Raw genomic sequence first — 11,973 nt, forward strand, 5'->3', positions numbered from 1 at the left:
CAGAAGTTGTAACCTTTAACTCACGAGGTCTATCACATTCTGATAAAGCAGAGGAATAATTAGCTCACAGGCTAAAGAACCGAGCTGATGTTAAAGGGGAATTTCAGCACTATAAATAGAGTTCTCGTGATTTATTTTGCACACTCCTATGAGAGTATGAGTATGCAAGTCAAGTGTATTGAGCTGCATCTTGATGAAATGATGTAAAAAGAGAAGGGCTAAAGCCTCACACGTGGAATACTGTTGTCTGTTGTTGGGCCCATAGAGGTTTCAAACAGCTAGAGATGTTTAGGACTTTTAGAAACTCAGAACATTAGATCAAAGCATTACAATCAAATATATATAATGACAGTTCAGATTAATTGTATGTGAAAATGCCCACTTAAAAGCCAGTGAGCTCTACAACCCACTGTAGGGTTTTCCAAGTTCAACAGCATATTTCCAATACATTTGTTCATCGGTAAAATGAGGCAGCCTATACACTTTGTATCAAATGTTTTTTTGGTCCAAACCCAAGATGGTCCTTGATGGCAGTACAGTTTTGGCAGTGAACAAACTGTGGCAGAGTCTGCTTCAGATGACACCCTCTTTTCCTCTATCACTACATGTTCACACTGGAAGCCCAAATCAGATCTTCATTCTATACAGAAAAATAATATGCCTGGGCTTGTATATTGTATTATGCTAATCATATTTGAACTGTGAATTACTGAGTCCTGTTTGTATGTTTCATAGGCAGGATTTTACACTAAGGGTTGCCCACCTGCCCCTGGCAGGTAAAGAAATCTTTCGGGCAGGTGGAGTTTGCTTTCAGGTTGAGGGACGCAACCGTATAAACACAACATGAGATATATCTGTCTAAATACCTGAATGTGGCCAGAGCCACTATCTGCTGGTCTGTGGAATGTAAAATAAAAGCACTGTTTACCTATAATGTGCGGTTTTCACTGTTGCTACATCCATAGTCATATTCAGCTATGTAGGTATTTGGCATAATAATTCAGGTATACCATTTTTTATGACACAGCACAAAAACAAAAAAAAGTGTTAAATTGAATGGTAATTACATTTTTACCTAAAATTTTATAATGGAAGATTTAGTTTTGGGGCAAGTGGGCATGACCTTTGGGCAAGTAGAACATGACCTGCACTTGCCCGATGGGAAAGTGCCTCTGGGACCTTAGTGTCAACCCCTGCTAAGAGGTAATGTTGGAGCATTTGAATCCCTTAACCTTCAAGTCTTTCATGGAGTTCAGAGGGTGTAATCTGAAACAGCAGCAATGAAAGACAACGCTGAAAAACAGTAATCAAGAGTCAATGTAAAACAATCATTTTGAACAACATATCTTGTCAAATGACAAGGCCACCACACAGGAATGCTTGATAGAGAGGCCACAACATGGAAATGCTTGACATAGTACAGCGTGGAATAGTGAGTGACCAAAACCATGAACTCATTGGTGTCTCACAGCAGTCAACTACTTGATAAGTAGTTAGTTCTACTGCCAGGGGCGTCACAAGGGGTAGGAAAGTGGGACTGAGTTACTAGGGCCCAAGGTGGTGGAGAGGCCTTAATTATTTTATACTTTAGCTATTGAAAAATAGCAGATATACAAGCTCACAGCGCGGCACCGAGTGCCGCGCTGCGAGCTTGTAGATCTGCTATTTTTGAAAAGTCGTGAAAATGTGTGCAAATCTTTGAATATATGTATTTTTTAAGCGAACATTTGTAACTCAAATTTTGCTTCTGGGGGGTCCCTGGAACTCAATATTTTGAGATGGGGTTCTGTGGCCAAATACATACATTTTGGGGGTCCTTCACATGAAAAGGTTTGAGCTCCACTGACATAGAAACATAACCTCAGAAGGATTTGAAATATTCAAAGATTTTCATGATTTTTCAAAAATAGCAGATCTACAAGCTCGCAGCGCGGCACTCGGTGCCGCGCTGTGAGCTTGTATATCTGCTATTTTTCAATAGTTAAAGCACAGGGGCCCCGCAGTGAATCGTTGTACCCAGGGCCCAGAATTTGGTGCGACACCCCTGTCTACTGCTCTGCCGTGGTGGCCTAAGCTTATTCAGGACAGGTAAACAAATGTGTGTTTTGACAAATCTCCACATCTTAAGTGGACCTGGCATGATTTATACTTCATTGCATGCAGTTATGCATGCCAGCGTCGTGTAGCAAAAATAGCCGAGCTACAAGCTCAAGCGTCGCAGAACTTGTCGAACGGCTATTTTCCATGCGCAACAACATATAAATCAGGCTTAATGCAGGTAAACATGGTGATGGAAGACCAACTTATTTCATACATATTGTCACCAACTCAATCATCCAAATCCTCTTTTTCCTCCAACATCCAACCCACAGGTTTCTGCATGTTTGTAGGTCCTGGATGGCAATGTACTGTATAGTTAAGTCAGATCATGTGCTTTGGCAATGCATCTTGTACCTTGTTACAAGCAACTGCAAAATGCCGCATAACCTTCTGTGTTTATTTCAGCTTTTATATTATATTAGTCTCTATACTGATCATTTCAACAGTGTTATCAGGGCTCAATATGAGAACAAAATGTCTGTAGAAACATATTCTATTGTCATTTTATCAAAAGCAACTCCTCCTGAAATGCATCTGCCCTTCAAAGCCAAAGAGCAGTAACTGCAGCTTTTTCTTTTTAAATGATTTGTTTTTACCGACAGCAGCTGAAGTCCTTGTCATGTCATGTCTATCTATCAGTTCCTCCTGGTATACACAACACTACTGTCCACACTCTACACACAGTGAGGAAACATCATTAAATAATAGACTTGAAGCCCAAAACGTTTTCACCAGGATCTTGTGGCCTTTTTGGGGGAATTTGCTAGATTACATTTTATTTTTGTAGATTATTGTTTTAACTATTTAACCATTGCTGTGGTGCTTTGGTTTTAAGAGGTAGTATGTGATATACTGTGCATCAGTATTTGTTTAATTCTGAGTTATATTACATTGTGGTACTCACTGGACTTATATTCTCAATTATATCATTTTCCATTGTTTAGTTGTCAAATTTGTGAATATAACAAAACTAAATAAACCTAATGTGTGTAATGAGTGCTCTCCAAATTGTGGTGTTACAAAGTCTTTAACCTCTTTTCACCTCTTACCAGAAATGTAAGATTTTACTTTGCACTACTTGTGAATCGAATTTGATATGGACTTTCATTGTAATATGAAAGCAATGCTCTAGTCAAACTCAGATGGTAGTTACTGCTGTTTGCTTTTCGTAAGTCAGACGTTTCTATGGGAACTGTTGGAATGTGTACTTGGTTTGGCTCGTCAACTGAACAGCGATGGGCTCGATTCCCTTGGTCAGTGCGTTCAAACTATGGGAACTATGTGATCACACTTATGTTCCACTGTTGTCATCAGTCACTCCCAATGCAGGGAAGTTCAAGTTGTTCTTTTAGTCACTGAGGAAAGAAAGCATTGCAATGTCTCTGTGAGGTAGCAAAAACCTGTTTGACCTCTGAGCTGAGTTTAAAAGCATTTGTATGAAAACTGGACTTTGGAAGTTGGTGTTTAAATAATCTCACAATTGTGCACTTGCTCAAATCTACAAAAGGCAGGTAGGAGTGAATAAAGGTATTCTGTATACATCCCCCCGTTTACCACACTCAAAACAACATTCACTGAGCTCAAGCATCGCTCCAACGCCTATCTCAATATTTGAAACTTTAAAACGAAAACATCTCCATCGGCTACTGTAACTTCGGTTTTATAGAACCATTGACCCAATGACGCTTCTCCCATCAATGATGGCATGAATTAACCCCTTCCCAATCCTGCCAGGAAAAACCCCAGACCTGTGTAGACATTTGCAACTGTCTGGGTAACTGGTGAGCGACAGATAGCACAATGAAGACTGTTAAATTCAATTGAAGGCTCGCAGTGTCCCTTCCCGAACGCCCGCCCCCAAAACATCCGGCATACAATTCACCATACCTACAGTACAGTCAGGGGCGTCACAAGGGGGGGAAAAGTGGGACTGAGTTACTAGGGCCCAAGGTGGAGGCGCCTTAATTATTTTATACTTTAGCTATTGAAAAATAGCAGATATACAAGCTCACAGCGTGGCACCGAGTGCCGTGCTGCAAGCTTGTAGATCTGCTATTTTTGAAAAGTCGTGAAAATGTGTGCAAATCTTTGAATATATGTATTTTGTAAGCGAACATTTGTAACTCAAATCTTTCTTCTGGGTGGTCCCTGAAACTAAATACCCTGCGGCCAAATATATATCATTTTGGGGGTCCTTCACATGAAAAAGTTTGAGCACCACTGACTTAGAAACATAGGTTTTTCAAAAAAACCTTAGAAGGATTTGAAGACTTGCACAAATTTTCACGATTTTTCAAAAATAGCAGATCTACAAGCTTGCAGCATGGCACTCTGTGCAGCGCTGTGAGCTTGTATATCTGCTATTTTTCAATAGTTAAAGCGCAAAATAATGCGTAATAATGCGTTCCCAGTCTAAATGGGTTAAACCTCCTCCACCTACGTATGAAAAACATCCATGGGGGGCCCGCAGTGAATCCTTGTACCCAGGGCCCAGGATTTGGTGCGACACCCCTGCCTACAGTACAGTACACGTTCAGTCTTTCTTCTCTCGGATTTCCTCTGTCGTCGTGTCCTCTACCGCGTGTCCGTCTGTCTTCTCTCCGTCCTTACCCTTATCTCTCTTGCCTTCCCTCTTGCCTGCTCCCTTCAGCAGCCTGCCGAGCACGATGCAGCCGACGGCGAGGACGTGCATGATGAAGTAGATGGAGGTCCAGTAGCTGATGGTGTCGTCGGCCCTCAGCAGAACGAAGCCCATGCACATGTAGTCGTAGGCCCTCATCTTCAGGAACCAGTGGACCCAGTCGAAGGCGCTCTGGCCCCGCGGCCCCAGCCGGGCCCTGACGGACGCCTCCATGGCCGACTCGGCGGCGATGCACAGTGGGATGGTGAGGAAGGAGAGGTAGTAGCCCACGTGCAGGCCGTGCCAGTAGGCGCTGATCAGCATGGTCCAGCCAGCTCTGGAGGGTGGAGGGGAGAGGGTGTGATGCCGTTAAAAAGGTACTGTCAACAAATAAATAGTTCACCATGTAATGTAAAACAAAAACAAAGTTGGTTTCCTCCCAAGTGTCTGCGGTTGTCCTTACCTGAGAGCATAGGACTTGAAGGGGGCGTTGGGGTAGATGTAGTGATGCAGCCACCACTGCACCGTCATGTTCCAGTAGCGCATGCCATGGCGCACCTTCACACAGAAGTCTGTGTTGTAGCAGTCTATGTTCTGGATGGTTCTGAAGTCATACACCACAGGAGCGTTGGGATCAGGGCTGGGACAATGAAGACAACAAGGTTTTAAGCAACAACAAAACATACGTTTTCAACTGACCAAGACCACTGGTTCTCAAAACACTTTAATTTCAAGGACCCCCATAACGTTGAGTGTACAAATGAAACAATGTGTCCATTTGGATAATCTTACAGGTACGGAGCTGTCAGGGCCCATTTGGAACCCCCTCAAGCAAACATGAAGCTCAGCAGGGCTCTCTGGCTGTCAGCAGACAACCATAGACTCCAAATATGAATGCATGTACTGTAACTGAGTCACATAGGTCACTTGTTTTAACGCATGCGTGTCCTGATTGTCCTCCAAACAACACGCTTCACGTTCTGGAAGCACTCCAAGTTGAATATAGCAACATTTTATCCTTGGCACACATCAATGTCACCCTCGGGATGACCAAAACAATCAAATCATTAGTGGAGGGACCTTACAATGACCTAAAACTTTTCAAACATTGTAATGCAGTGGTTCTCAACAAAATCACAATCCTTTTTTAACTATTTCATACTTTGGCCACCTATGAGATTCAGGCCCTAACGGTTTTATACTTCGGCTACTAAATCAGGCCCTAAAGGAGTATCCATTCTCCACTTTCACCTGTTTAAATACAGATTATAAACATGTACCTGTACTTCACAGTGGGTCCTCCTCCAGGTTTACACATGGCTCCCTCTGGGTAGCAGCCTAAGCCTGCACTGATACAGCCAGCCTCTGCACCACACCACGCCGCATAGAAACGCATGCGAAACACAAAGAACACTGCTACCATGTAGAACAACCTGGAGAGAGAGGGAGGGGGGATTGTAGGATGTTAATCTGTATAATTTATCACCCTTTTTAATATCATTTTAATGTTGACATGACCAATACCAGGGCTCCACGTCCCAGGACCGTCCCAAAATACAAATGTAACCGGTCCCCAAATGAATGTAATCCATCCCAAAACATATTATTGATAATGATATGCACAGTTGTCTCAAAAAATCCTCTGTGTCCCAGAGGAGATACATTTGCATTGCAAATACATAGTTGTACCGACGTCGGGATCTCTCAAGCCCTTTAGAACACATTTTCACCTTGCCATATCCAGACAACATCTTAATGCAGGTTGCAAATGGGTTGATGGATACACACCTAGGCCCAGGTGTCACAATTATTATTAAATAATCGCATCATCGCAATTAATTGAGGTAATTGCAATTATTTGGCATAGTTGTCACAGACTTGTTTCCATTCATGTGTTATGAATTCATCTGTTGTTATTGAACATTGAAAATTGTTATAATGGAAATGGCTGATCTACTGTACAAGCTCACAATGTGTCACAATGTCTTTGAGCTAGTAGAGCACAATATCTTTAACATGTTTAAAGGACCTACACCATGAATTTTCACTTTTTCTATTTTAAAACCTTTTTTTGGGGTCCCACTGGCACCTTCTATCCTCACAAAGTCCTATTTCTGTACATTGTGTCTTTCTCTGGTTTTGGGAAGACAGAGATGAAAAGCTTTCCACGGGTTCTCAGAACAGTGCTGTTCTGAGAGTTGACGCATGTGACGTCACACGCGTTTCCCGTTTTTTTTTCAGAGTCAAAAAAAAAAAATATTCAAAAAAATTTTTTTTTCAAAAATTTTTTTTTTCAAAACTTTTTATTTTTCAAAAAAAAAATTCAAAATATTTTTTTTTCAAAAACTGTCAAAAAGTAAAAAAAAAATATTTTTTTTTTCAAAACTTTTTTCAAAAAACTTTTTTTCAAAAACTTTTTTTTTCAAAAACTTTTTTTTTCAAAAAAATTTTTTTCAAAAAATTTTTTTTTCAAAAAATTTTTTTTTCAAAAACTGTCAAAAAGTTAAAAAATATATATTATTTTTTTTTTTCAAAACTTTTTTTCAAAAAACTTTTTTTTCAAAAACTTTTTTTCTCAAAAATTTTTTTTTCAAAAAACTTTTTTTTTTTCAAAAACTTTTTTTTTTCAAAAAACTTCTTTTTTTTCAAAAAACTTCTTTTTTTTCTGCAAAAACCCCACTAGATGCGCCCCTGAGCAAACAGAGGCCGTTTTGGTATTGCAGCTGGAGAGCCTCATTATAGTAGAGCTAGAACAAACAAAAAGAATGGTCAGAGTGTTTGTTGAGGGTTAAAACCTGTCTAAGACTCAATTTTGAGCATATATTTATACAAAAAATATAGTTTTAAAAGCATGGTGTAGGCCCTTTAAAAGATGCATAAAAGTATTAAATATGTCCTAATTTGGCCATTGTACATTAATTATTTTGATTATTTGTACCAGTCAGTTATTTTATTTTTAATACCTAATTTGTCATATTTGCCCTGTGCACGAGTCACAGAAATATGTAATGTTTTTATTTGTTCAAATGGTCAATGTCCAAAGCACAATTGAAGTCAACTAAAACATCACGATCAAGACAGCTTCCTGACATACATTACACACCTACAGACTGTGTAGCTGAAACCGAAATGACAAAACCAGAGAGACCCACAGAACATCCTTGCATCACACTCAGTGTCACAATACCTGAAGAGGAAGTGGCAGTCCAGGAACTCCTCTGCGCGTACGTACGCCAGGGGAAAGACAGAGTTCACGCCCAGGAACAGAGCCCCGTAGAGGGGGACCATCTTCAGTCTTTGCAGACATGGGGTCCAGCCGGGCAGGCTGAGAGGACTGGGCTGCCTCAGCCAGTCCATGTAGGTCTGGAAACGGAAGAACGGGCCTTCGGGGAAACCCAGGGAGGAGATAAGGGGACGACGGATACCATAGAGAGAATAAGATTAAAAGGAATTCAAGGCAGTAAGAAATATAAGAGACTATGTGAACAGAATAAAAAAGGAGGAACAGCTCAGTAAGAGGAAGGGTGGAGGTGCATGTATGAAGGGTTAAGTGGTTAAAGGAAGACATGGGGAGTTACACGAAAACACTGGAACTAATTTGAAAGAGTGAAAACGTATATATATGGACTCACACAAGATTGAACAAGTGGCAGAGGGCGAGACAAAGAGAGACGAGAGTTAAAATGGATGCAAACGTAAAGGTCGAACAATACAAATGACTGTTGAAACACAAACACAAATGTCATGGCTCAAGTTTCAAACATTTATTCAAACGTATAAACAGAAAGAAATTCCAAGCTCCAGTCCCAAAATATATGCCATTTCATTATTAAGATCTGTGATTACGAAATGTAGAAGAGGTGATAATTATTACTGTCTTCTACAAAAACTGCCTTGAGGAAAAACTAGCTTTACAAACTTAATAGAGATCCATAATACTCATTATCAATGTTGCCCAGAGCAGACTTACCTGTCATGATGCCGACATAGCAGTAGCTATAGGACAGAATGTCATAGAGGGAGGGTTCCTGAGATAAGCCCCCGATCACAGGAGACTTGGAGAATGAGCTGACTTCGTTTTTCTTCTCCAGGTGGAAACTATGGATCTCATTGGCCAGGCTCACCATCTGTATTGAAAACAATAACTTAGACTCCATACAATATAGTGTGTCGTATGATTTTAGGACATTTCTGTTTTATTGAGAGGTCATGCTACAGGTCATGGGCCGGACTATAGCCAAGGACATCACATGACTACACTGTATGCAAAACGACTGGCTAAGAGACAAGGAGGCCCTGTAAGATGCTGTTTGCCACTAACAATAGTGCTCTGTAGGCTCTGTCTTTCTAGTGAATCTATTATTATTTGCTTTTTCTGCCTTTATTGATAGTTTACAGTAGATTGACAGGAAATGGGGAGAGAGAGATGGGGTGTGACTTGCAGAAAAGGTCGTCGGGATTCGGGAATCGAACCCGCGACACGCTGTCAGGCTGGCATTGCAGCAGTCCAACAAGTCAATCTAGTTTAATTCAAAATCGTATTGTTCAGGGTGTAACAATGTCGCTTTGTCAAAACAGGATCTCTGGCTCACTGGGTGAAAACGGTACATAAAATGGCAGAGGACGTGGAGGCATGCAGTGGATTCTATCGGATAAATAAAGCCCCTTTTCCACTATGAGGTGGAACCAGAACTTTTTAGAACCTGAACCTATCTTTTTGGTTCTGGTTTTGTTTCCATAGGGCACGGCCCGGTTTCAGACATGGTTCTGGGAACCTATGGGCAGGGCCAACAGTGCTGCTGCTTTTTTTGGGGGACCTTCCTGGTTATGTCTGGTTATATGGAAACGTAAGCAAAACTTGGTCCCTGAACTTCAGGGTCCTTGAAAGTTCTTGGTTTTGGAAAGTTCTGGTTCTGGTTTGGCCCTGTAGTGGAGAAGGGGCCTAAGAGTAGGTTTACAGTACATAGGGAAAAATAAGAAGGTCAGTCGGACTTGGTGGCAGCCTGAACCTGCAAGCTGAGCAGAGTTTTGGGTACCTTGAGTGTGAGGAGCAGCTGGATGGCGTTGGCAAACGGTGTTGGTGGAGGTAGACCAAACCATGTGACCAGTCTGAAGAAGAGGAGGTAGAGGAAGGTCCAGGCCAGGGAGATGGCAGGCGCACTCCTGGTTGACATGCAAAGTCATAGAACATTGTGTTGTTTGTTTCATGAAGTTCAGTAGATCACACTCAGACCAGTTAAACGCTACAGTACATTTAGCTGGGTCGTCTTCCAGAGCACTGTGCTAGGTCTGCTGCTTTTTCCCCCTCTACAGTCTACACCAAATATCTTTGCGTAACATAAGCGAACTAGTGAGTTGTGAACTTGTAGAGCTGTTATTTTTGCAGAATGTTTGCCCCAAATTATGAAGTGTGGTTAAAATACAGTGAGAAACACACAGGAAGACAAGACATCGCAATTATGCTTTCTTGTGGGCAAAAACCATAAGGGATTTACACCGGGAAAGAAACCGAATCAATTGAAAACAAACAGCAGGGGGCGGTCTGAACCCCTACCAGGAACAGGCAACAACAGGATGATGTTGCCTTTGCCTAGCTCAGACTTCTGCTTTTCTTCGTTATCTTTAACAACATAGCAGTTTTAAAAATGCAACTCTGTGGGTTCATTACTTCTGCTGGAGTACAAGTAGGCCTACTCACGTTGAGAATGTACAGTACAACCTGGATGTGCGCAGGTGCTGTCATATAATATAATATATGACAGCGTAGTTCACATATTGTGTGAACTATTCTATGAAACATTTTAATCTGGCCTCTCACTCACCTCCAACTGGTTTTGATGATGATCCATGTTCCTATCACTGTCACCAAAGAGTGCAGAGTGTGGATCTGACACGTTGCTATGGCAACAGTGAGACCTAAGAGCAAAGATGCCCCTTGCTTCACAGGAGGACCTAGAATGAGTACAGCCAAAGCAAAGCAAATGCAACATAGTTAATACAGTGTCTGTATTCAGAAACAATTAAAGTCTGGTCTTGTGGTGCTGGTTGACTGACAAATAGGGACATGGGTAGATGGTACAAACGTACAGCCAACTTTTACTGAGGAGAAGGCAAGATGGTACAGGTAACTTGCTGTCATGATGACAGAGGAATCGAGGATCTCTCTTGAGTGTTTGGGTATGGATGATTTATCATGTGCACATCGATTAGATTGATGCACAACAGTTATGCAGTTACACCCAGCCCAAAACCTGATTAATCTGACTCAGCCCGGTTTTGACTGATTTAATCAGCCAACACCCACACAATAATTACAACAACAATAAAAAAGAGGAACAACATTTGCTCCATTAGAAAAAACTCCCTTGGCCCAGACAGCTTTCATTAGGTGAAGATGTGTTGTTTTTGTTTTCATCTGATAAAAGCCTGTAAAATACTTAACAGAGATAAGTGGTTGCCAATGATCATTGCTCACTCGTAAAAAAAAAAGAAAAAAAAAGAAAATGAGACTGATATAGGCTATAATAGCCAGCACCTCACTATTCGTCCCATCATAACATCACAAATTCAGTCTGACAACAGATAGTTGCCTATCTGGCTTTACCTGTACATTCTTTCTTATATACAGCTACTGAAACAGACAACGAAATATAATGTATTTTTTGCTGAAAGCAATAGTGAGCAGTAGAGAGAAACACCCAGCAAGTGAGTCAAGTTCAACCCAAGTGACAGGCAGCAATAGTAGTACTGTAGTCTACTACAGTATATGACTGACTATGCATAAACTAGTATGTATACTGTACACAATAACTTGCCACCAGTACCTCAATCTAACACATTATTATTAATGCCATTGTCTCCATCAAAAGGGTGTAATCCAGAATACTCACTGAGATAACGGAATAGGAATCCCACAGGGATGGAAGCAGCGAGGACGCCCAGATACACCAGCTCGTCAGGAGACATCCTCTCTCTGCTTAATGCAAATCAACACATTCATATTTAAAACAAATTGATCGGATCACAGACTTCGGAAATGGCCAATGTACAAGCTCACGATCTGCTATTTTCAGAGTAGGATTGATGATTGAATTAATATTGTATTAGCATTTCGCAAAAGAAAAAAGAAACAGGAAAGTACACTTCAATACAAGGTCTGCAAAGATAATTTAAAGGGATATAGTTCACCACCAAATGACTTGTTTGCGACAAAAAACATCAATATCCATGAACTCAATTAAGTCTCCATGGGG

General features: G+C 41.0%; 1 protein-coding gene across 1 annotated transcript; it reads right to left on the reverse strand.

The window, feature by feature from the left end:
- Positions 1-4,533: 4,533 nt before the first annotated feature.
- On the reverse strand, positions 4,534-11,686 carry mboat7 (membrane bound O-acyltransferase domain containing 7; the record flags this gene model as incomplete). Its single annotated transcript, XM_080751823.1, has 8 exons — positions 4,534-5,057; positions 5,184-5,360; positions 6,001-6,153; positions 7,908-8,103; positions 8,691-8,847; positions 9,757-9,883; positions 10,543-10,672; positions 11,611-11,686. 8 exons carry the CDS (start codon positions 11,684-11,686, stop codon positions 4,634-4,636), a joined length of 1,440 nt encoding a protein of 479 aa, XP_080607949.1. The 3' UTR covers positions 4,534-4,633.
- Positions 11,687-11,973: the final 287 nt, after the last annotated feature.

This window comes from Nannobrachium achirus (genome assembly GCF_963921795.1).
Source record: "Nannobrachium achirus genome assembly, chromosome: 2".
NCBI lineage: Eukaryota > Metazoa > Chordata > Actinopteri > Myctophiformes > Myctophidae > Nannobrachium > Nannobrachium achirus.